Below are 26,738 nucleotides of genomic sequence, written 5' to 3'. Positions count from 1 at the left end.
TACTCTAGTGCCGTTGGGTCCTCGAGTAGCCGGGCACTGTTTGCTCCTTATGGGCTCGGGGATGGTTTGGATCTCCAAGGTTAAGTGGACCGAAAGTAGATTAGGCCGAATCTTGGCCCAGTCCAGAACAGGATTATTGGAAAGCATTGAAGTGGATTCTATGGTACATAAACAGGTCTCTGAACATATTTCTATTTTACGGTGGAGCTTGTGGTGAAGATAGTAAAGTAGTAATCGAAGGGTACGTCGACTCTGATTATGCAGGTTGTATGGATTCCAGGAAATATTGTAATGTTTTAAAATGCATCAAACATGGTAGAAAGATTACAAAGCTGCAACAACCTGAGAAGCAATGATTTCACGATGTGATGCAATTATATGGGATGCAACATTTATGCAAGAGTAATTATAATGTTATTAACCATTGTATGTTGTTAGCTTTTATGGAAACATGACAGTCAGAGACAACATATTTTCATCTTCTGATTTGTGAGATGTTCATCACACTAAATGATGTGTCATCCCTATTTCATATTGAGATCAGGGAAGATTATTAAAAAACTCCAGAATCATCATAACTGGTGCATCAGACATGATGGTGACCTATTTGGGAGTAGGTCTAGAAGATAGACAAAAGGAGATGGATGACACTAGAGGGTGTCGTGCTAGATTTGCATTTCTGGATGAACTTTAAAGAAACTTCCTAACTGTGGCACTGGAGGCCGATGGTGATAATGCACATATTTTGCATCATAGAGCATGTGCATTGAGGTGATATCTCATGTATTTGGTTGACATGTCCATATTTGTGGACAAAAGTGCTTATTATGTTGATGCAGTTTACCTTAGATATTTTACTGACTTTGAGCACATTCATGAGTACAATTATGGGGTAACTTGTTTGGTTTACCGACACTCGAAGTTAGGAGAAACTTGTCTTTGGAAGACTAGACAAATGACAACGAGCAACACACTTACGATAATATATTTTCACCTTTACTATTAAGAATATTTCATAACACTTATGCTACACTGTTATTTATATTTCATCTGAACCATTTTTCAGGCATGGATCCTCTCTAACTTTCCATGCATCTCCGACAGGTCATATGAGGATAACTACTCTGAGGACTTGCCACATACTTGCGATACACCCCGCTCAGAGGGAATAATGTGATTGAGTAATTCCGAGTGTTTATTGATTGCACTACATTGGATGATATACACTACACATTGTACGACATTCACAGTCAGACGCGTCCCTTGTATGACATAGCCTTATACTCCGGATGGTTGACTTGTGAGTCACGCATGATGCATTCACATCTGTCTGAGCAATTTATGTGTCAGTTTGGGTTTCAATTTGGTATTCCAAAAGATCCCTCCCTGTCTGTTCCTTCCACTATGATCCGCAGAGATGTTGATGATTTCTATAATCATCTGGTGTCAGAGGAAGCACAAATTGTGTCAGCTCCCCGACCATGAAGTAGTATAATTAAGACTACCTAGGGAAGCTCATCAAGAGATATTAATGGAGGAGTAAACTATGGTAGATCACGTCGTTGATGTGTTACCTGCACATTACCATATTATGACTATTGCGCGAGTCAATATAAAGAGAGGAGTGTTTTCAAAAGACAGTCCTGTAAGGGCCACTATAAAGGCTATTCTATTTGGGACACTGACCACTATAAAGGCTATTCTATTTGAGACACTGACTGATTTCAGTACAAGAAGCATAGAAGAAACTAGGGGTCAGATATACCCATTGTATTATGATGTTTGATTATAGATTTGAACTAATCTATGAATTTTTATTTGAATTGCATTAGTGTATAGTTTAATTGCTAACAAATTTATCTATAAAATAAGAAAATACAAGTACCTGGCAAAGACCAAGATGCCCTTTGGTTAAAAAATGCCACCTATTATTTTGAGGGTCAAAATGAGTCCAAATAATACTTTTTGGGACTAAATTCTGACTTTGGTTATCATCTAACTCTTAGTTTCTTATGCAGCTCTCTCTATTGGTCAACTAATGTACTATTTGTCCTATTGTTTGTGATCTAACCGAACAGGAGGAGGATAGTTGCTCCTCTAAACACAGACTGTACCCTTTTTCATGTTTTCCTTACTCCCAATGTTGCTTTCTAATCACAATCCCAGATGCAATGTTGGAGACTTTCTCACTCTTCCTCTTCTGTCTTCACTCTTCCCTCTCTTCGTCTTCTCCCTATTCGTCTTCTCTCTCTTCCCTCTCTTCCTCTTCTTTCTTCACTCTTCCCTCTCTTCGTCTTCTCCCTATTCGTCTTCCTCCTTCATCTTCTTCTTCCTTCAGCGTCTCCTTCTTCATTGTTATTATTGAGTTTCAGACATGTTCGATTTTGATTTTGATTTGGTGTTTGTTGTTTCAGGTTTGGTGGTGTTGACTCACGCGAAAGAGGGAAGCTTCGCCGACGGTGCGGTTATCTGAACATAAGGTGAGCATCTTCTTCTTCAGATCTGGGTTTTTTGTTGTTACTAAGTGGTGATGAAGAGGGTTTTGATGTTCTCAGTTTACTGAGTGTTGAAGGATATGAAGATGATGTTATGGTTCCAGAACTTTGGTGAGATTTTTCTGATTTTTGTTCTTTGTGTTTTTGGATCTACGGATCTGTTGTCTTTTTTTCTTCTTCTACAAAAATTTCTAAAGGATTTTAAGTATTTGGAAAATGACGGTAACATTTAGGGTTTCATTATGATCTCTGTGGCTATGGTTGTGTGTTTGTGTGAATAGTTATTGTTTTTGCAACAATTTGAGAAGGGTTTCTGGAAAATGAAGAATGAAAATCTTAGGGTTTCATTGTTTGTTTCTCTGTGGCTGATTTCGGGTGAACAGTGGTCTCTGAGGTATGGACAACCCAAAGGTTAGTGCATAGATTAGACCTTTTATAATGTGGGTTTTTATGTTATCATTGACAAACCTAACCAATATTCCAATATGTGCTGAATGGTTTTTGGATTTTGTCATGTTGAGATGGTGAAAGAGAGCTGCTATTTTATTTATTTTTGCAATATTGACAACCTGTTCAGTTTCAGTTTTCCGATTTAAGGCATGTCAGAGCTTGCCCTCCATATGTTTGATGAAAAGCAGGAATGACACAGTGGTTGTCGTTGCTGCGTTTCATGGTCTGAGGTTTGAAAGACCCGGTCAGGTTTGAGAGCAGTAGAGCACGGGATGATATCGATAGCTACTCTTCGTAATGGTTCAGCAACTGTCAATGTTGTGGCCAAAATGCAGGTAAGTTGTTAGTTAAAAGCGTCTAGCCTTTTATTATCGTGGTAAGTGTGTGCATTTTAATTCTGTCAAGTCTACTTAGATTCATAAACTAAACCATTAGCACATTCAATTGGTGTATTTGAAGTAATCAGGTACCGGCAGCGGATATGTGGTGATAGCGTTGATGCAGTTTTGCGGTTGTCGCCGTAAGTGTGTGCATTTTAATGTTGTCAATTGTGTTTTGTTTATCACATTAATTAATTGATTTTTTGTTGTTCATGCATAGCCAAGATCGTTAAGCTATGAAGGGTTTTGGATCATGCAACAAGTGGAGTTATTATGCATCATCTTTGAAGTCCAACGAAAGTATGTTGCTTCAGTAAAATGTAAAAAATGGTATCATCATTGGCGTTTGGCGGCTGGTTCGACACCTTATGTATCTGTCTCTGGGAGGGTAATTCACAAACCAAATTTATGTTGTATTTAGCTATTATTTGTGTTGTATTTATTGTTGTTGTAAATGGTGTTGGTGAAAAGGATCATGCACATGAGATTGAGGAAGAATTGGGCGATTCAATTGAAGGTGCCGAGAGAAAAAAGAGTGGTAGAACATTGAAAAATATGTTTTTTTCACTACCTTATGCTTTTATAGTGTTTGTCTTGGGAGTGATTTTGGGTTTCATAAGAAGGCCTAATGATTTTGGGTTACATAAGAACTCTGTGATAGGAGTTTGTAACCTATCTTCTGATTTATTTCCCACCAAGGATTTTTCAGTGACAGTTGTGTTGATGAATCTTCTGGGTGGTTGGTTTAGCGTTATGCCATGCTGTCTTGGTGCTGGTGGATTAGCGGGATAGTATAAATTTGGTGGGAGGAGTGGAGGGTGTGTGGCGATTCTGGGTGCCGTGAATTTCGTTTTGGGTTTTATGTTGGGAAGTTCGTTGTCGCATTTCTTCAAACAATTTCCGGTGGGGATTTTAGGAGTGTTGTTGTTGTTTGCTGGGACTGAATTGGCTATGGGTTATAGGGATATGAGTAAGAAAGAGGATTGTTTTGTTATGCTTATTTGTAGTGTTTCTGAGAGAATTGAATTTAATAGCTGATTTGATGACAATGGTTCTTTTTACATGCCTTTGATATTCTATAATACAGTAGTTGAAAATAAATTTGTAATTCACATTTTATTTTATTTTGATAAAGGATTACATTTTCAAATCTCTTTTTTATTGTTGTGCAGGAAGCTCTTTTACTATTGTTGAGATTGGCTTATCCTGACAGGGAGCTTCCTTCACTTAAATCAGATCTTTGGAAGGAAATGGGATGGCAAGGTTCAGATCCATCAACAGATTTTAGGTGTGTGATCAAAACCTATATATTTTTGCTTTAACGAGATGGGGTAGGGGCATGAATATGAATAGGGTTTTAGTCAGCTATAGATAGATACTCAAAATACTATAAGACTATTAAGTAAGGATTCATTGACTTAATATGATTTCAAAAAGTTACATCCTTGGTAAACTTTGCTCTCTGATTTGACTATCAAAGTATTCCTGCATATTTTCTTGAATGGTTATTTACTTCTTGATTGATTTTTTTTTGTGTTTGAATGAATATTATTATGCAATGTGCATCTTAATAGAGTGATTCTTGTGTTTGATTCTTTTTTTTTAGTAGAAAATGGCATAGATTTTGGAACCTTCGACGCAATGGCAGATGATAATCACGAAAACCTCTCAGTGTGCAACTCAGATCATATCAAAGATGTGGAGTTCTTTAGTTAAGAAACAAAACAAGAAAGTTACGCGTTCGGCTAAATTTAGAGTTATGGCAATCAACTCTGAAAATGGCACCATCAATAGGGTGGAGGATTTGCTTAATTGGGACATCACTCCATTCAGTGACAACATAATTGCTGAGTACATATGGTACTTCATTCTACTTTGTCTCTGTTAGTATTTTGCTGTGTCTGATTCTTACAAGTATTGACGTGTTCAGTGTTCATGGTTTGTTAGTGTTTCATGGCTTATGTATGACGATACATGGTGTTTAAATCTGTGATACTCTTTTCTGAAACAGGATTGGTGGAACAGGAATCGATGTGCGCAGCAAATCAAGGGTATGTTAATGAATATTCATACTATGATATTGTTTGATATATCTCATGCTATTCATTGTAATCTTATATGTATGTTTTTTATTCTCAGACCATATCAAAACCTGTTTCACATCCCTCTAAGTTTCCTAAGTCGAACTTTGATTTCTCTATTCTGCTTGGAGAATATATAATATTGATTTGTTTTTTTTCTTCTATTTTGCAGAGCACACCTTCGTTCACTATTATCCTACTGCGATAGCAATCTCCGCTCTTTTGGCTGCTTCCAAAATTGCATATCGCAGACTGTATAGAGAGTGGAGCAGAAAAAACTGAGAAAATAAATCTAACAAAACTCAAAGTTTTCAGTGTATCCTTCTCTAACACAATTCAAGGAAACATTTGAAACTACATGGCAACCCAGGAATAATAAGAGGTAAAAGAAAAATACCCCACGTAATAGCAGACGAAAGGGATGCCGGCGTCGGATTTTGAACCGTGGTGGTGGTGCGATTCTAAAATTGTTTGTTCGAAAACAGTTCCGACCAACCAGTGCAAGCGAGTTGAACTTGTGACCTTAAAGGTTGTTGGCACGATTATTTAGCGGCTGAAGTGAGGAAATCCGGTGCTTATGTGAGGCAGATATTCACGATTTTCGTGTAACAAGGTGGCTGTTTGTGTTGGTTCAGCGGCGATAGTATGAATGAGGAGTATTATTGTTGCGGCTTTGAATGGTTGAAAGGTGGGTATTGTATGAATGGTTGCTGTTAATGTGATGAGGTTTGTGGAAGATTGCTGAGGAGACTGTTGTTATAATGTTACTGATGAGCGGGTTTGATAGAACTTTCTATTTCAGGCTCATTTACATACATATGTTTTCAAATGTTATACATGAGTTTGGTTGACAAGGTAGCTACAGATCCTACTCTTTCCTCGCTTCAATTCCCGTTCTTCATTATAATTGCTTTTAATGACATTTTTCAAATGATTGCAATAGCAGACATGGTTAGCCACTGCCTATTATAGATGGAGAGAGGTTATTGTAGTATACAGTGATGATGACCATGGGAGAAACGAAATTGGTACGTTAGCGGATAAGCTTGACGTTGCAAGATATCGTTTAAAGCACCGATGACTCCTGATACAAAGAGGGAGGAGATTACTATCATGTTGTCGAGTTTTTAATTTCTCGGTAAAGTTGTTTCCTTTTAAAAATGTTATATGTCAAATATGGAACCTACTGATGCCAAAAACTATTCATCTGGTATTCAAGCTGGTAGTTCTGTTAAACACAAGAAATTTGGTAAAACTATGACTGATTATGATTTTTCTTCTCGCGGCAGGGTCATTGTCATGTCTTCAAGCTTATTTTACCCATGTGCTTGTGTTTTCTAAATGATATGAATATTTATATAAATAAAAATATATATATATATATATATATATATATATATATATATATATATATATATATATATATATATATATATATATATATATATATATATATATATATATATATATATATATATATATATATATATATATATATGTTGGTTTTTAGTTGAAACGAATTCAGGTTTTACTCTATTATTTAATTTCTTTTCTTTTATTTCCATTTTATTTTATTCATGAAGATCAAGTAGAAAGTCATGAGATACAACTTATTTCTTACAGTTGCTTGTACCAATGAAAGGAGAATGAGAGTGAAGAGAGGAGAAAAACTCAATGAAAGGTGGATATGGTTCTGTTATATAGAGAGATGGAGGAGAAGTTTGAGAATGAGATTGAGGTTAGTTATCTCTCTTTTTTTTCAGTTTGTTATTTCTGTTACCTCTGTTTCTCCATTCTGATTTTCTGTTAAGTAGTGTAACTGATGGTTATGATTCTGTTTTTGCTGTTATGACAGTTAGGTGTAGGTTGGTTATTTTGTTAGTAGTTTGTTATAGTTAGTTAAGGGTTGTAACTAATTGGTTAGAATGTTGGAAGTTTGTTATGATAGGTAGTTATGGGGTTTGTTAGGAGTGTGTTTGGATAGTATCTTTTTGTAACTGAAGGTTGATGTTAGAAATTCTCCGAGTTTTTTTCTTCTGTGCTGCTGGTTCGATTAATGTGCAGGGCTGCAACTTTGTTGTTGGATTTTTTGTATCAGTATATTTATGATGTGGATTGGTATTGAGAGTGTGGATGAACTGAATATGTTATGTGCAGTAGGTTTTCTTTTGTAATTTAGGGCAGGGTATTGTATTGTGGAATTGTTTATGGTTTGAATTTGGTTTTTGGGTTTGTATGAATAGATCATATGGCTATTATTTATTTGGGTCTGAATTTGGTTTTTGATGTGTATGATGTATGGCTACTGTATGTTGAATGATGTATTAATGCAGGATTTGTGCTTGGCTTGGTTTATTATTCCCTTTTTTACAAAGAATGTAGGTGACTGTTTGGATTGTTTTTTGGACTGAACTGTCAACTGCAGGTTATGCGAGAATTGGTCCCTGTATTAGCTCTTTTCTGTACAGGTTCATGGCTGTTTGCAGATTAGACATGGCATAGGTTTAATGCGGCTGACTTGTGGAGGCTTATTAGTATTGATAAAATCGAACCCGAGACATATTTTAGTTTATTTTTCTTGCTTTAAGCTGAATGTATAGCATGAATATTCTGAATTTTCTATGCTCAATGACAAACAGTAGGAACCTGGAATGAATTATGATATGCTTACGGTGAGTTGCAGGTACCTTATTTTTTGGCCCCATTTCAAGTCATTTTTTAACTTTGTTGTTTTTGAAACATTAGTTTGAATAATGCTTATTTAAAAAATCACTGCTTGTCAATATTTGAAGACATTAATAGAATTTATTTATCACTCATGTCATGAATATTCTTTAGTCATGAATAAATATTAAATAGAAAGGGTTAAATAGAACAAAACTAAATTTGTTATAAGGCAATAGAAGGAAGCAAATTTAAATTTATAATGATGGAAAGTAAACCAACAATCATATCATATAGTTAATAAGTGTATATATTTATTCTTTTACTAAGGTTAAGGTTTTTCAGAGTTAATTCTCATAGCACAAGAAAGCATATAGTGTTTGTTTGACTACTACAATTTTTAAGATAACCTACTTATTATTATTTTACGATGATGATAATATTTTGTTTTTTAAATAATTCTAATTTTGGATATTTATTTCTAATCTATTAAACTTTATAAACATTATTACAATTCTATCAACCTTAAAATTTTTTTATTTTTATTTTTCACAATAATTGGTTAATAGTTCTTAAGAAAAATAGTTATTTTTAAAACATATACAATTATCTACTCGGTCCATCCCAAACCCGTACCGTGCAAATTTATATAATAGTTATTTTTCACTTTTTGATTTAATTTTTATAACATACATTCAATTACCTATTACTCTTATTCATGTTTAGTAAATGAAATCTAAACAATATTTGATACATTATACTCTTATTAATATTATACCATATTCTATAAGTTAAAAATATTTTTGAATTATTTTTTATCAATTCAATATTTTTATTTCAATATTAAAACTTTATATTTCAATTTAATATAAAAAAATTTATCTGATAAATTCGATCCAACCCACACCCAGAACCCGTGCGGACGCACGGGTTTCCCACTAGTTTTGGTAGTAAACTTAGTATAAATATGGTCTAAAATATGAGTAATGTTAAGTATATATAACAAAGTCATGCACTTGACATTAATTTCCAATTAAGCGCAATATAACAAAGTCATGCAGTTAACATTAATTTACAATTAAGCGCAATAGAAAATCAAACGGAAAAACACGTTAGAATATATATTTCTACTGGTATATAAAAATTTGGTACATACTATACCAAAACTTACTTAAGTTATAAGTATTATGTAGAAGTAAATTGGCAGAAATAGTCATCCAATGATCTACCTGGGTTCATATAACCATACAAAACTGTGGAGAGGCAATGAACACTATATGAAGAAAAAAACTGTACACTGAAAGATGAAATGCTTAGACTCTCAGGACATTCAGAACCAATGCTAACAGCCTCTATCCTTTTTGCCTCATTTCATTATCTTTTCCACCAATTTCTTGTGTTCACAAAACAAATAACTGTGAATGGTTTTGCCTGAAATATTTGCTACCTACAAGCCAAAGGAAAATTATCACAAAGAAGTAAGAGTTAATAATAAATATGATAGACACAAGTCACAACACAGTAATCAGTTGGTGCAAATTCTAACCCTACGTGTCTTGATTTCTAGTCTGCTAAACGGTAACTAAAAGCAATATCAATTATCACCGAAGAAGGTAACTAAATAACAGCCAAAGATTGTTGAATCCATGAATTGAACTAAAAAAACAAGTATCTTGAAAGCTCAGGTGCCAAACATCATCAAGTTCATACAAGTGTAAGTAAACAGTTATACAATGATAAACAAGTTTAGGAACTTAATCTCTTTATATCTCAAAATTTTAATCTCTTGATGGTTTCAAATTATCTAAAATCAACTCAAATAAGCAATTTTATAAACATAAATTTATTCCTTGTAAAATCTAAAATTTGAGAAACAATAGACTAATATTATAATACCAGCACCTTCCATCTCTTCTCATAGATGTGACATGAAACCTGACCATCGTGCAAAACAGTGGCAGTATTCTCTGGTCTTTTTGTTCAGGAAGTTTGCGACCAGGACCACCTATTCATTCCCAAATTTGTCATCTGCTGTAGCTGTAGAATTAGACGGTTAGACGGTTCTCTTCAGCTTACTTCTGCAGCATTTGCAATCCTAATTCTCAAAAGCTTTCTAGGAAGCAGATTTAATCAACTCCTGAGCTGTTTTGTGTCATCTTCGCTGCTTTTCTGTTAACTCCTCCAGCTGCTGTATGACAGCTCAACTAGGCAATGCAAAATGAGGAGTCTCCAAAAGTTACATAGCACACAGGGATAGCCATTTTAGATTTTCAAGTGTTATACACGATAATAATGTATTTAAATTCTAGTAGACGTTATTACATAACTTGGTGATTCTTGTAAGGCTTCTTTTCAATTTGTAATCGGAAAGAGGAACTTTGATTGCATACCTTCTCCTCTTTTTGGTTTTAAAGAAAAAAAAACTCCTTTGTTCTGCTAGTCCGTGTTGATAGTGGCAGAGCTTCGTTACTAGCAAGAAAGGCATGAACCTTGTTTGTGGGCTCCAATCCAACTATATCCTGGAATTTTCTTCAAGCCATGAGCATTCATATGTGATCTTGTCCTTCTGGCCTCATTCCACTTACCACATTGAGCATAAATATCTGATAAAACTACATAATGAGCGGCATTTCTCGGTTCAAGTTTAACAAGGTGATCCAGGGCAACCTCTCCTAATGTAATATTGGAATGAATTTTACACCCTCCCAGGAGGGCGCCCCAAACTTGAGCATCAGGTTCTGTTGGAATTTTATTAATTAAACTAAGAGCTTCATCAAATAAACCAGCACCGCACAAAAGATCAACCATGCAGGCATAGTGTTCCATATTGGATTCAACATGGTGCTTTTCACACATTGAGGCAAAAATGTTCTTTCCTTCTTGAATTAAACCAGCGTGTCTACAAGCAGATAATACACTGATGTACGAAATAGAATCAACATGAACATTAGTCTCTTGCATTAGTGAAAAAAGAGCGACGGCAAGTTCACCTTGGCCGTGCATTGCATATCCTGAAAGCATTGCATTCCATGAGATAGTGTCTTTGTTTTCCATTTCATGAAAACATTTCTCAGAATAACTAAGTTGACCGCATTTAGCATACATATCTACGAGACTGTTTCCAAGAAGGGTACTAGATAGAAATCCCATTCGGATTATGCAGGCATGAAAAGCCATTGCCTCTTTTAATACTGTCAAATACGAAACAGCCGGAAGGATGATCGCAAATGTGACTAAGTTCGGCAATATGTTTTCTAATTTCATCCGTTGAAAAGTGGAAATCGCTTCATTGGCATATCCATTATGCAGATACCCTGAAATCATTACATTCCAAGATACCTCGTCCTTTACATGCTTGGTTAAGAGAAACAGGCATTTAGCTGAGAAAAGGCTCCCGCATTTGGCATACATGTCCATTAGAGCAACTTTTACATGAGTGTCAGATTCCAAACCACGCTTTTTAATATTTCCATGAAAGTATGTTCCTAGATCTAGGGCATCCATTATGGAACAAGCTGAAACCATACCCACCAAGGTTCCACTATCTGGTTGAATACCACTTGATTGTAATCTATGGAAAATTTCCAATGCAAGATATGGATCGCCATATTTCACAAACCCATTTATCAAAGCATTCCACACCACAACATCTTTATTTTGCACTCTGTTGAAAAGCCTCATAGCATGCATAAATAATTCAAATCTAGTGTACATTGAGACAAGAGTTGTTACTGTTGAGATATCAGACTCCATATCTGCTTTAATAGCATAGCAGTGCAAAGTCTTCCCTAATCTAAGATTTGAAATTTCTACACAAGTGGAAACGAGAATCGTCAAAATCACTTTATCAAGTTTCAAGCCTTTATGCTGCATCTCTTGAAATATAGACAATGCCTCTCCAGGATAACCAGCTTGAACAAGAGCCGATAAAAAAGAAGACCAAGCAACCAAATCTCTTCCTTCAAGACTCGGAAACAATTCTTTTGCCTTCTTCAACTCGCCACATTTTGCATACATGCTCACTACAGGAGTAGCAACAACAATATCTGACATTATCCCTATCTGCAAAGCACAATTATGAATTTCCTTCCCTTTCTCTAAGTCTCTCATTTCTGCCGCAGCCAAAAGAGCATTTACAATTGCTACCTTATTCATCTTAACATTTCTATGCTTAATTTTATCAAACAATTCAAGAACCTCAAAGTAACAACCATGGCGTACATATCCAGCCATCATTGTTGCCAACGAGACATCATCTATAACCCGCATCCGGTCAAAAACATGACGAGCCAGACGTATCTCACCACATTTAGAGTACATATCGATCAATGAGTTTGAAACCACCTCACAAACGCCTTTCCTAACCACATAACCATGAATAGACTCACAAGAGCCAATATCCTCTAACCTAGAAACAGCCGGAGCCAGGTTCAAGATACTCACAGTATCAGGCTCCAAACCCTCCATCTGCATCTTCCAAAACATTTCCAACGCCTCACTAGGATTCAAGCTCTGCGACAAACCCGAAATCATCACATTCCAAGAAGCAGCATCTTTCTTAAGCATTTTATCAAACACCTTCCTTGCACTATCCAAACGACCCATTTTACAAAACATGTTAACAAGACTAGTCCCAATAAATACATCACATTCTAACCCTTTAGCAGCTACATCACGGTAAACAGAAACACCCTCATGAAAATCTAGAGCAGCAGTACAAGCCTTCAAAACAAAGGTAAAGGTGTATTTGTCAGGTTGAAGTCCAATTTGTAACATTGTGTGATACAAGTGTATGGCTTTGTGGAAGTGATGGAGTGTAGAATAGAGTCTAATCAATGTATTACAAAGAATGAGAGATGGGTGGTATGTTGATTGAGGTGAATTGGATTGGTGGAAGAGACCTGAAACAAGGAAATGGGCGTAGAGTTGGTGGAGAGGGTTCAAGTGTTTGCATGAACGGACAAGTTTAAGGTAGTTGTTGTTGCGGTGATGTTGTGGAATTGCAAGGGAATGAGTGTGAAGTGAATTAGAGTGTTTCAAAGTAAATGTAATAATGGTTCTCAATCTCATTTTGTAACACAATCACAATCAGAAGATGCATGCGTGAGTGAAGAAATGAATGTTTGGTCTCCGAATTTTTGTAAATATCATCTCAAACACGGGGAATTTCTTAATTCATGAAGTGGAAAAGAACTCATGCAAAATCAAAAAAATGCATATCTCTAACCAATAAGCAAAAATAATTTCACCCTACAATCATACTTAAAGTTTTTTTTCTTTCTAGATATATCTTCCGAACATAGTGATAAATAAATTGTCAAGTGAGCAATCTAAAAAATTATATGGAGATATATCTCCAAACATTTAAAGTAGAAATTTAGAAATCTCTCACCTTTATATGTTAGTTTTCGGAGATATATTTATGAAAAAATTAAATATGTTATTGTTAAAACAAGCCACCTTTATGATCAGATTTCATTTCCATTTTTTCTCCATAAACTCTCTCCAAAAACCCATAATTCTCAAACAAATTTTTCACTTCAAAATTTCATACTTGTGTTCCATCAAATCAAAAGGAGCAAAAGAAGTTGGAATTTAAAGTAAACGGTATCTCTTCATTCTGAAGAAGGTTACGCTACCTCCGGAATTGTATCTCTGAATTCTCAATGAACTCGTCCGGAGATGCATTTCCGAAAACTGTCCGTGCTGAATCATAACCCGGTGATGCGTTCCACAGTATTCTCAATCTTGCAAAGCTCGTAACTCGGTCAATTTTTATTGTATCGGGCTTATATTTTAACACAAGGTCACAAATGTTATTATCTACGACTTTGTTTTGAAGGCCGAATTAGAACGGTACTCCGAAGACCTTTGTTTTTTGTTTATTTTGCAAAACGAAGTGGCTGAACCGGAAAGGGAAATTTGAATTTAATAGTCGAATTTAATTGGTCATTTCTTATCCGATTGAGCTCATCTTTTTACACGACGTCACTGACTCAAAGATCTACAACTATGCTTTGAAGTATGAGTCTGAATTCTGCCCCGATCAATACTAGTTTTTGCACGAAGACGTGTTAGTGATTGGCACAGACACCTAACACAGTGCTATTCGTTTTTATGTCGATTGCTGAATATTCAAAAATTCATATCTCCTTCCTTTTTATCAATGTCAGCTACGTTTTTGCTTCTCGGCCCGGTCCCAAATTTTGCACAGAGCCCCCTTCGAATTTGACTCGAACGTGTCGAGGTTTGACCGAATAAAATTCTGCACTATTTGTTTGGACTATTTTGAGGCTCATTAGTCTAACCCACTCACTTTGGCTCATACTATATATTCACATTTGTCTCATAATTCTCTCATAATTCACCAATCACCAAAAAAACCTCTAAAAACATTCTCTCACTCTCTCAAAGATCAAAATCCTCTTTCTCCTAATTCTCTAAATTGTTCTTCAATCTTCATCAAGTTCATCACAACTTCAACAATTTCCAACAACTTCTTCATCAAGATTCAAGATCCAAGAACAAAACTCAAGATCTTCATCTCTCTTAAGTCTCTCTCTCTGACTTCTCTGATTTGCGATTTTTGACTTCTTTCTTTCAGATTTATTTTCTGATCAAGCTTCCTCTTTATTCAACATCTCTTATTTGATTATGTGAATTGTTGATAATTGTGATGTGAATTCTTGAAAATATTAGTGTAGATCATGTGTTTGTGATAATGCTTGTTTGAATTTTAGTTTGATTTGAAACATTGAGGTATCACATAATTGTTTCACTCTAGGTGTTTGTGTTAATTCTTCAAATATGTTAGTGATGAAAATGCCTTGAAATAACTGTGGTGTTGTTATAGGATTAACATAAAAATCCAAAAATATGAACAAACTTTTTCTTTGCTACTTGATTCAAACTAGTTGGAGTTGCTAGTTGTTTAGACTCAATTGTTGGTTGGTTCATTGTTGACCATAAATGAGCTTGAATGTTAAATGATATGCATGTTTGTTGTGAATTTTCCAAATTTCATGCATGACGTAATTGTGTCGGTTAACTAACTTGGTGCTATTTTCACTTTTTTTTTCATGATCTTTCAAGTTTCAACTTAATGAGCAATTTCTAAGTTTGTAGATACTTGTTGACTTGTGCTAATACTACTTGTTTGCTTGAGTTGTGGCATGTTCCAAATAGCTCAAGACACCTCATAAACTCTTTCAAATGCCAAAGCATGAGATAATTGGAAAATGCCACAAATACTCATTTTTCCGATTTTGTAACATAAAACCAATTTTGTGCTAACTTTTATCCATGTGGAGTTTTTGCGAATGTGATTAACGAATCTTGAGTAGGTCGATGCTTACGAAGCTATTTATGATCTTTATTTTTGGTTTCGACCGATTTTTTTCTCCACTTTTGCTACTGCCCCATTTTGAAAGTCCCGTTTCCGGGCCGATTTAATAAAAACCGGTTGCATTTTTTAGTTCCTTGGCACGTTTATAGGTGACTATGCAAGTTTTGTTTAATTCCGAGCAACTAATTTTTTACGCTTATTTTTCGGTTTTCGCGTTCGCTTGACTTGAGTTTTGTACTTTGGCTTTCAATTGACTTGTGTACATATTTGATTAGTGATTTGTATGCTAACATACTTTAGTATGCTAGTTTCAATTCCATTTCATGCTACTTTGTGAATATGACATAACCACTTTTTGCCATTTCGTACTTTTTTGCCTTTTTTCATTTCATAATGCAAATGGGAAACTCCGGTTGCACTCCTTTTGTTTTTAACAACGTGTGCTAGTTTGTATAAGGGACATGGAGTGGGATTTCTGATTGACGCGCTTTGCTTCGTGTTCCGCTTTATTTGCGTAACACGACATCATTCTCCTTATTCTATTCGTTTGTCTCCCCGTTGAGACACGATACACATATACCTTCGCATTGTTTGTTGCTTGTCTGTTGTTAGGGGTGTTCAAAACCAAACCAACCCAATAGAAAACCGCAAACCAAACCAAACCAAACCAAACCAAACCAAAACCGCAAAAAACCGCATTTGGTTCAGATTAGTTTGGGTCATCTTTTAACAAAACCGCACGGTTCGGTTTGCGGTTTTTATTTTGTAAGCCGAACCAAACCGAATCAAACCGCATTATGTTACAACCTAACTTTTACTTAACTCAATTTAAACCCAAACTTAAACCTATTATACCTTAGTCTTATGATTACAAACCATTTTCTCATCCTTGCACATATAATTTCAGTCCCGATCTTCTCAAATCTCTAATAACATTATCGCACCTTCTTTGCCATATACATCTTCCCTCTTCTTCTATAATCTCTACTCTCTTATATTCTTTCTTTTTCACCTTCTCATTTTTATGTAAATGTTCCGTATTTCAGTTTCGTTTTTATCGCACATCTTCTTCTCTAATCTCTCAACTTTTTTTCACCTTCACTAATCTCTCGTCTCTTCTACTTTTTTGTTTCATTATAATAATGTTTATATTTTCTTATGCTATTATTTTATGTTTAATATTCCACTTTTGTCTAATTTATTTTTTACATATTAAATAGAAAATTGTTGTCAAAATATGATAAGTTTTGTTGTTATTTGATAGTGTATGAATGTCTAAATACAAAATTATGTTGTCATCTATATGTGTATGTATGGCTCAATGAAATATTTGTAAAAACCCGAACCAACCGAACCGAACCAAACCGCATTAGTTTGGTTTGGTTTAGATTTTTTTAAAAGCCAACCGAACCAAACCAAACCGCACGATTTTTCTCTTGCGATTCGGATGATATTTTTCGTCAAAACCGCCTAAACCGCACCGCGAACACCCCTATCTGTTGTGACTCTTTGCAGGTGTATTACACGGATGTGCCTATACACATTTTGTCTCCGATGTGAAATTTATTTTCGCGTCATCATCATTGCGCTTTATTGATACTATGTCATTTACCAGATCTCTTACACGTTTGTCTCTTGTTGCCAGCTCACACACGGACATCTGGGTTTCTATCTTTTAGTTGCTGTTATTTACGGATTACTATCCGTTTGGTATTGTTTCCTATTCCCTTTTACCTATTTCCGCATTTTACCGTTTTTGTGCATCATTCATAACATGAGAAGTAAGGTAGGCATTCAATTGGCCAAGTGAAAGAGGCTTGTTAGAACAAGATTTGTTCTGATCAATTATCTTAGTTTTGATGATAACAATAATATGAATTTTGCTTAAGATAATATGGTACTCTAATCCAATGCAATTTCCTTTTCAGGAAATATATATAAAGAGTACGCATAATTCAGCGCTCAGAAGCTTTGTCTCAAAAGGTTCAGCATGCAACATCAGAACATGGTCTGGCAAGACATCAGAAGATGGTAGAAGCAGAATCAGAACATGGGTCTATGGAAGCATCAGAAGAACAAGAGAACATAAGCACTGAAGTTCTGATGGTATCACGCTCAGAAGCACTTCAAGGTCAGAAGATCAGAAGATGCTTTGCACCAAGCTGTTTGACTCTGATGATATTCAAACGTTGTATTCATAAACATCAGATCAGAAGGAAGTACAAGTGGCAAGCTACGCTGACTGACAAAAGGAACGTTAAAAGCTATTAAAGGCTACGTCAGTAGACACAGCGTGAACAAGGCTCGAGGTAGTTGACAAAAGCGTATAACATTAAATGCGATGCTGTACGGAACACGCAAAGCATTAAATGCACTCAACGATCATCTTCTCCAACGCCTATAAATATGAAGTTCTGATGAGAAGCAAGGTTAACGATCCTGAACAAAAACAACGCCTATTAACTTGCTGAAACTCTGTTCTACTCAAAGCTCAGAATCTTCATCTTCATCAAAGCTCACTACATTGCTGTTGTAATTTATTAGTGAGATTAAGCTTAAACGTTAAGAGAAATATCACAGTTTGTGATTATAGCTTTTAAGAAGCAATTGTAATACTCTTATAATTGATTACATTAAGTTGTAAGGAACTAGAGTGATCGTGTGGATCAGAATACTCTAGGAAGTCTTAGAGGTTATCTAAGCAGGTTGTAACTAGAGTGATCGTGTGGATCAGTATACTCTAGAAAAGTCTTAGAGGGTATCTAAGCAGTTGTTCCTGGAGTGATCAGTGTGTGATCAGAAGACTCTGGAAGACTTAGTTGCTGACTAAGTGGAGAACCATTGTAATCCGTGCGATTAGTGGATTAAATCCTCAGTTGAGGTAAATCATCTCTGCGGGGGTGGACTGGAGTAGTTTAGTTAACAACCAACCAGGATAAAAATATCTGTGCAATTTATTTTTATCTGTCAAGTTTTTAAAGCTACACTTATTCAAACCCCCCCTTTCTAAGTGTTTTTCTATCCTTCAAGGCTCTGTTTGTGATTGTTTATTTTTTGAGCTTGCATAGCGGGATGATGGTTGTAGGTCCTTTTATGCCAGCCATTCTTAAGTCCTCATCAGAAGGCAAGTGGAGAGGGCTAGTAGCCAACCCCCACTGGTTTCTCGTATGTTTCGTTCTTAAGCTCGCTTTTTGCAAGTAGATTCTATGAACATGTGCCCAAGATCTAATTGGAGTCTAAGACTTGAATAAGGCAAGTGGAAGGGTCTTGCAATCGGACCCCCACGTTTTGTATAGCTCGCGTTGCCCGATGTTGAAGCTTGGTGTACGCATGCACCATTCTTTTCCCCTCGATCTTTTCTTGCCCCGGTAACATGATATCGAGGTTAAGAAACTTTTATTTCCCACAGTGTGACGGCTTGGTTGCCGAGAGGGATTCACTCCTCTTTCTTATGGCCTGATCTCCCTATTGTTGTTTGGTCAGGTGCTTGGTTGCTTATCTATGGTGGGGCCTCCCTTTCTTACAACTTGGTTTGCGCCTCGTAGGTGTGTGTTTTACGAGCGGCGCTCGTTTGTATGATATTATTGTTTGTTTATGCTTCTTCCCTAGTAGGTTGTTAGACTTAGCATTTCACCTTTTCATGATAACTTAGGTAGATACTTCCCTTTGCTTTAGGTGTTTCTTTCATGCATCTTTAAAACACAAACCAAACTCTTTCTTTTTCTTTTGCCTTCGAGGCACTTAAGAGCACGTAATTTCCTTCCTACCTCCCGCGCATAAGTCTCCAAAGGTCGAGGTGCCATAGGATGCGAATGTAATTGTAAAACTAAAAAACACAAAACAAACAAAAACATTTGAGCCGAGCTACGCTAACTCTGATTCCTCAAAAAGGATACATAGGCAGCGGGGTAGGGCCCGTACGAGTACAACACTTTATTTTCCCTACATTCTGCATGCATTTTAGCTCTTAGCTTCAAACGTAGACTCTATACACCCATATATTAGAAAACAAGCATGGATCCCATCGAGTACGATGGACATGAGGGGTGATAATCCCTTCCCCTCACGTAACTAACTCCCTTACCTGTTTCTCTGGTTTGCTTCGAGCGTTCTTATCCTCCCCTCAGGTTTATTCTGTGTTTCCTTTCCTCTATTGGGATAAATATACACGTATGACGACTCTATTTCTTGCACCACTTTTGCATTTGTACCTGGATGAAATTCTCGGGAGCGACAATTATCGCTTGACAAATAATAAATGGAGATTTAATGTGAAATTTGGTTTACAACTACTATAAATATAAGGCATTTTTCATTTTGTTTCATATCAAATCACATTACTCCAAAATGAACATCAATTGACATGTTGGAAATGTTCACTTTAACGATGTTACACCCTCAAGAGAATTTAAGATCGTTGAGTACACCCCTCTTGAAGATCTGCAATACACACTACACGAGCTTCTACTATCTGGCGACGATTGCAAAATTGTGAAGATCGAGTCCCGCTCAACAGTCGTTGATAAAGAAGGGAAGCTTGAGTTCAACAACTTTGAGCTAAAGACGACCGCTTATTTAAGGGCTATTTGGAGAATCTTTTTCCGTTTAGAATCAAAAGTTCTGATCGAGTTGGATGTGACTAATTCAAGATCGGTCGATGATGGCGGTTTTTATGAACAAATACATTGAACGTGTTGTCAATGTTGAGGGTGACAGTAACTACGGTTTTCAAGAGATCACAGACTTGTCCACCATCAACTTATCCAAGAGTTAAGGGGCCATAAAGAATCATATGCACGGTTATACGATAACTGGGAAAAAGTAAATTTTGATGCAATTTATGAATCTCATGTTCCTCGCATTATGGATTGACACCGAAGGATAAATGGGTGCACATACCTGAAATGGGTCATCTCATAGAAAATGCGTATGATAGGCTGTGTACTGATGTTACTAGATAGGCTGATAGGGTTTCTCGGAAATATTTTTTCCACTACGCATTGTCCCACCTCAAAATCCAAATGATCATATTATGTGTGTTGGATGGATTTCAAATCGCGGCACTTTGTCCAAGTTTATTTGAAATTAAAATGCCATATACCACTTACATCACCAGAGAGGACAACTCATTCAACAACAAAAGTCGAGACTTGATCAGACCATTTTGTGGAATGGATGCAAAAATTCACCAAATCGAGCGACATTGAAAGATAATCAAATAAACAAAAGTCAAATGAGGTACCGCCCATAGTTATAGATTTAGCCGGCGACACATCTTTCAATTTATTTTAGTTTTTCTTCATCAATGTATTGTATGTAATATCATATTAATATTAAAGATGTATAATATATACATTTTTGAATATTACAATATTTTTTGATGTTTGCCAAAAACTTTACATTTAATACATGTTAGGTTTCGGCCTAGAACAGAGTTTAAATTCTATTCTGAGAGATTTTATAAACACATCTCCAGATTAAGATAACAGGGAGGTATCGAAGATGCATTTATGGAACATCCCCTAGTACACGATAGAATTTCAAAAGTTCATATTTGTCTACCACTACTATAAGTATGGCCTCTTGTCTCATGTTTCATACTAAAACACATTACACCAAAATAAACATCAATTAGCATGTCACATATATCTACTTCAACGATGCAAAAACCTCCATTGAATTTAAGTCTACTAAGTACAACGCTCTAGCAGATCTGAAATACATATTGTGGGATCTCCTACCTTTCAGAAACAATCGAAAAAATTGTGAAGCTCGAATACCGATCCATCGAATAACAATAAAGAGAAGATTGAGTTCATCAACGTTAAGTTAAAGACGAGTACAATAATCCATAGGGTGTGTAACACCCGTATATTTTAATTTTTAAATTAATTGGAAATTGAATTAATAATTAGAATTATTTTGGTTTTATGAAAATAATTGGAAAATGATGGATTATGGCAATGGGCCAAGTATGGTGTTAGTAAGAAGGGGGGTTATGTTAGTAAGCCCATTACTAATTATAATGTTATTTTTGATAAAATAATAAGGAATTATAGAAGGAAGTTCAGAACGTGAAAGAAGAGCTGAGAAGTTAGGAACTCAAGGAACGTGAAAGAGGAACAGAAGAGTAAGAGACCTATCAAGAACTTTTGGCTAAGGTAAGGGGGGATTCTTTCGGTTAGCATCTATTATCGTGTTATAAACGATAGGGCTGATTAGATGTATTGTTTAGGTCAATTGGATCATAGGTTAGATTGGGGTTTGGGGATGGTTTGATGAAAATTATGATTTGGTAAATTTTGCATGACTTGATGATGTTATGATGATAATAGATGAAAATTGTATGCTAAATGTTTGTTATAATATGTGTTGTGTGGCTGTATGTAAAATCTTGTCGATTGGAATCGGTTTGGTCAGGGTTTTGTGGAATTGGGGTAAAACTCGTATGTTGTTTTCTGCGATTGGGGATTTTGTGAAATCGCCAGTTCGTGTCGCGTCCAAGGGTTGGCGCCGCGAACTGCTTGGCAGAAAGGTCAAAAAAGTTTATTTACTCAGTTCGCGCCGCGAACCTTGTTTGTGCTGCGGAGTGCTTGGCAGAATGTTCAAGGAAATTTGATTCGCTCAGTTCGTGCCGCGAACCTTGTTTGCGCCGCGTGCTGTTAGTTATAGCTGTTTGGAAAATTTTTAAAGATGCATAATTTTCAAACCGTAAACCCGTTTTTAGTGTCGTTTCGAGTGTGACACACCTTATGAAATAATCTATCTGTTTAGATGATGAAATGAGGTGTAACTTAATTATTTTAATTTATGATTTAATTGCTTGTTGAAGGATGTATTGTACATATATGTGATTAGATGTGTTAATACATGCTATGTTTGAAGTGATAATAATGTGATGATCTGTGCGTTGTAAAAAGATGATTGGATGGTATTCGAATGATGTTAACATATGTAAACATGCTTGATGATGATGGTGATGATGATGATGATTTGAGTATTGGATGAGATTACTCATAGACTTGACGAGGATATAAGTATGTTTCATATATGTTTGCATTCATTCATAAACATATGTTTACAGGCTGAATCTGAATGAGGTGTGGATTCAGTAAAAGGCATAATTCCCATTATGCGGAATTTATGCTGGCAGGGCCGTATCTGGATGATGATAGACCGGTCGGTGGGTTATTCCCATTGACGAGGGTTGGTACCACATGCATAGTGTCAATTCATACATATGCATGATTAATGTGTCTTGAATGATGAGTATGATTGTATGTTTGAACGATGTATTCTGTTGACGTTTGTGTAAATGACGGATGTTTCCTGATAACCTGAATATGATGAAATTGGGTGAATAATATAACTATGAGGTGTTATTGTTTATGATGCTATAATATTTGTTAATCGTGAATGAAACTCACCCTTACATGTTGTCATTTTCAGATTGAGGATAGCGGCTTTCGACTTGGTGAGGATTAGCTCATGAGTCAGTGTGTTAGTTTAGCGTCAGGTGTCATGCTCTGATATTGTAACGCTGGGGAAAGTGAGTTTTAAGTTTTTGAGTTATGATTCTGTTGGTTGTTTTGAATTTTTTGTGGGATATAGCTTCAAGGATGTTGAGCTTATCTATATAATTTAATTTCCGCTGTGCGAATATGAGATATTATGAATTATGACGAATTTTCCTCAGTGAATGCATGACAATGACATACTACGTTCGTTTCAATTTGAATTGTGGCACCCTTGTTTCGTGTTACTCTGATATAATTATTTAAATTGCCGCGGGGTTTAGAAAGGTGTTACAATAGTGGTATCAGAGCATAGTCGGTCGCTGTGACCAGAGTCTTGTGTCAATTTTTCCCGTGTATGCGACTAATACGAGTTGACTTGTCGATACTTTTGTTCTGACTAAATTGTTTGCGATTTATGCAGAGCAATGGCTGGAAGAGGTGGAAGAAACGACGGTGCAATTGTTGAGGCCTTGGGCATGATTGCTGGAGTGCTGGGAGGAAATGCAGGAGGAGCAGCGATTGGTGTTGACAGGCAATTGGGGAATTTTCAGAGGAATAATCATCCATTGTTCAAGGGTACGCATGATCCGGAAGGTGCTCAAAAATGGCTGAAGGAGATCGAAAGGATTTTCTGAGTCATTGACTGTGCTTAAGACCTGAAAGTGAGGTATGGTTCTCACATGTTGTCGGAAGAAGCTGATGACTGGTGGGTTACTACGAGAGCTGAGCTGGACGCTGATGGTATAACAATCACTTGGGCTAAATTCAAGAGAGAGTTTATGAGGAAGTACTTCCCTGAAGATGTTCGAGGAAGGAAGGAGATTGAATTCCTAGAGCTGAAGCAAGACAATATGACAGTTCTAGAGTATGCTGCCAAGTTTGTAGAATTGGAAAACTACTACACTCCTTACAACAACGACGCAGCTGGTGAGTTCTCGAAATGCATCAAATTCGAGAATGGTCTCCGTGATGAGATTAAGCATGGTATCAGATATCAGAGGATTCGACGGTTTGATGATCTGGTCGACTGTAGCAGGATATTTGAAGAAGATAATATCAAGATGAAGTCATCTCACTCTCGCGAGTTAGTTGACAGAAAGGGTAAGAAGCATATGGATAGAGGTAAGCCATATGGTAGAGGTAAAGCGGTTGACTGGAAGAAACCTAGCAGGGGAGACTCCAGTGCTCTTGTCACGTGCTACAACTGTGGCGAGGTTGGACACCGTAAGAATGAATGCAAGCTTGAACATAAGAAATGCTTCAAGTGTGACAGAGTGGGCCATATTGTCGCTGATTGTAAGAAGAAGGTTGTGACTTGCTACAATTGTGGTGAAGAGGGTCACATTAGCCCACAGTGTACTAAACCAAGGAAGAACCAAGCTGGAGGAAAAGTTTTTGCATTGACTGGGTCGGAAACCACTCCAGAGGATCGATTGATTAAAGGTACGTGTTTCATTCATGGCACACCTTTAGTTGCAATTATAGATACTGGGGCGACTCACTCTTTTATTTCTTTAGATTGTGCAAAGAGATTGAACTTAGAAATATCTGACATAAACGGAAGTATGGTTATTGATACTCATGCGTCGGGTTCAGTAACTACTTCGCCTGCTTGCTTGAATTGGACGGTCGATATTTTTGGTAGAGAATTCGGAATGGACTTAGTGTGTCTTCCGTTGAAACAACTCGATATAATCCTAGGAATGAACGGGTTGGAATTCAACCATGTTCATATCAACTATTTTTCGAAGACGGTGTTGTTTCCTGAAGTTATTAAGTGAATAAAGCAATTAAAGTCGGTGCACCGGTGTTTATGTTTGTTGCATTGATGGACTTGAAGGAGAAGGTAGTAAGTAATGAACTACCGGTAGTGTGTGACTTCCCAGGAGTTTTTCTGGTAGACGTGAATGAGTTACCGCCAAAGAGGGAGGTAGAGTTCGCTATTGATTTGATTCCGGGAACTAGTCCAGTGTCGATGGCACCGTATCGGATGTCACCATCTGAGTTGGTTGAACTGAAGAAACAATTGGAAGAATTGCTTGAAAAGAAATTCATTCGTCCAAGCGTTTCTCCGTGGGGTGCACCGGTATTGTTGGTAAAGAAGAAAGAGGGCTCTATGAGGCTGTGTGTAGATTACCGATAATTAAACAAGGTTACTATCGAGAATCATTATGCATTGCCGAAGATTGATGATTTGATGGATCAGCTGGTTGGAGCGTGTGTATTTAGTAAGATTGATCTGAGGTCTGGGTATCACCAAATTCGAGTAAAAAAGGACGATATTCAGAAGACAGCATTTAGAATAAGATATGGTCATTACGAGTATTCGATAATGCCGTTTGGAGTTACTAATGCACCTGGTATTTTTATGGAATACATGAACAGGATATTTCATCCCTATCTTGATAAGTTTGTGGTAGTATTTATAGACGATATTTTGATATATTCTTAGAACGAAGAAGAGCATGCGGAACATCTCAGAATTGTGTTAGAACTGCTGAAAGAGAGGAAACTTTTCGCCAAATTGTCAAAGTGTGAATTTTGGTTGGATGAAGTTAGTTTTCTTGGACATATGATTTCTAAGAATGGTATTGCAGTTGATCCTACAAAGATAGAAGCGGTATCTCAGTGGGAAGCTCTGAAATCAGTGTCTGAAATTCGTAGTTTCCTCGGTCTTGCAGGTTACTACAGAAAGTTTATAGAAGGATTCTCAAAGTTAGCATTGCCATTAACTACATTGACGAGGAAGGGTCAAGTGTTTATTTGGGATTCGAAATGTGAAGAAGGATTCCAAGAGTTGAAGAAGAGGTTGACAAGTGCTCCTATCTTGATTTTGCCAGATCCGACAGAATCGTTTGTGGTATATTGTGACGCATCACTGATGGGTTTAGATGGTTTATTGATGCAGAACCAACAAGTGGTCACTTATGCATCGAGATAACTCAAAGTGCATGAAAGGAATTATCCAACTCATGATTTAGAGTTAGCAGTTGTGGTCTTTGTTTTGAAGTTGTGGCGACATTATTTGTATGGTTCGAGATTCGAAGTGTTTAGTGATCATAAGAGTCTGAAGTACCTCTTTGATCAGAAGGAGCTTAATATAAGGCAGAGGAGGTGGCTAGAATTCCTTAAAGATTGTGATTTTGGTTTGAATTACCATCCTGGTAAGGCAAACGTGGTTGCTGACGCGTTGAGCAGAAAATCCTTACATATGTCTATGTTAATGGTGAAGGAATTGGATTTAATTGAACATTTTAGAGATTTGAGTTTGATATGTGAGGGCACTCCTAATAGTGTTAAACTAGGTATGCTAAAGTTGACTAGCAGTATTCTTGAAGAGATTAGAGGAAGTCAGAAAGCTGATGTTGAGTTAATTGATAAGTTGACTTTAATTAATCAAGGTAAAGGCGGTGAATTCAGAGTTGACGAGAATGGTATATTGAGGTTTGGTGATAGAGTTTGTGTTCCTGATGTTGATGAACTCCGAAAGTATTGTGGAAGAAGGACACCGTAGTGGATTGAACATTCATCCCGGTGCTACCAAGATGTACCATGATTTGAAAAAGTTATTTTGGTGGCCTGGAATGCAGAAAGAAATTGCAGAGTTTGTTTATTCTTGTTTGACATGCCAGAAGTCAAAAATTGAGCATCAGAAGCCATCTGGGTTTATGCAACCGTTGTTCATTCTTGAATGGAAGTGGGATAGTATATCAATGGACTTTGTGTCGGGTTTGCCGAGAACTCTTAAGAATTGCAAGGCTATTTGGGTTATTGTGGACAGGTTGACGAAGTCTGCACATTTCATA

At 36.5% G+C, this 26,738-nt stretch overlaps 2 protein-coding genes across 2 annotated transcripts; one reads left to right on the top strand and one right to left on the bottom strand.

Moving 5' to 3' along the window:
• The first annotated feature begins 4,943 nt into the window (after positions 1-4,943).
• LOC131599169 (glutamine synthetase leaf isozyme, chloroplastic-like) lies at positions 4,944-6,016 on the top strand. Its single transcript, XM_058871614.1, has 3 exons — positions 4,944-5,185; positions 5,337-5,376; positions 5,579-6,016. The coding sequence occupies exons 1-3, from the start codon at positions 4,974-4,976 to the stop codon at positions 5,612-5,614; spliced, it is 288 nt and encodes a 95-aa protein (XP_058727597.1). The 5' UTR covers positions 4,944-4,973; the 3' UTR covers positions 5,615-6,016.
• A 3,174-nt stretch (positions 6,017-9,190) lies between these two features.
• On the bottom strand, positions 9,191-13,358 carry LOC131594806 (pentatricopeptide repeat-containing protein At2g39620-like). The gene is made up of 2 exons (XM_058867010.1): positions 9,973-13,358; positions 9,191-9,517 (listed from the first exon to the last, which is right to left on the bottom strand). The coding sequence occupies exon 1, from the start codon at positions 13,138-13,140 to the stop codon at positions 10,540-10,542; it is 2,601 nt and encodes an 866-aa protein (XP_058722993.1). The 5' UTR covers positions 13,141-13,358; the 3' UTR covers positions 9,191-9,517; positions 9,973-10,539.
• Between the last annotated feature and the right edge of the window lie 13,380 nt (positions 13,359-26,738).

The sequence above is a fragment of the Vicia villosa genome, linkage group LG4, assembly GCF_029867415.1.
Source record: "Vicia villosa cultivar HV-30 ecotype Madison, WI linkage group LG4, Vvil1.0, whole genome shotgun sequence".
In the NCBI taxonomy this organism is placed as follows: Eukaryota; Viridiplantae; Streptophyta; class Magnoliopsida; order Fabales; family Fabaceae; genus Vicia; species Vicia villosa.
This window is presented reverse-complemented; position numbering and strand designations above follow the sequence as displayed.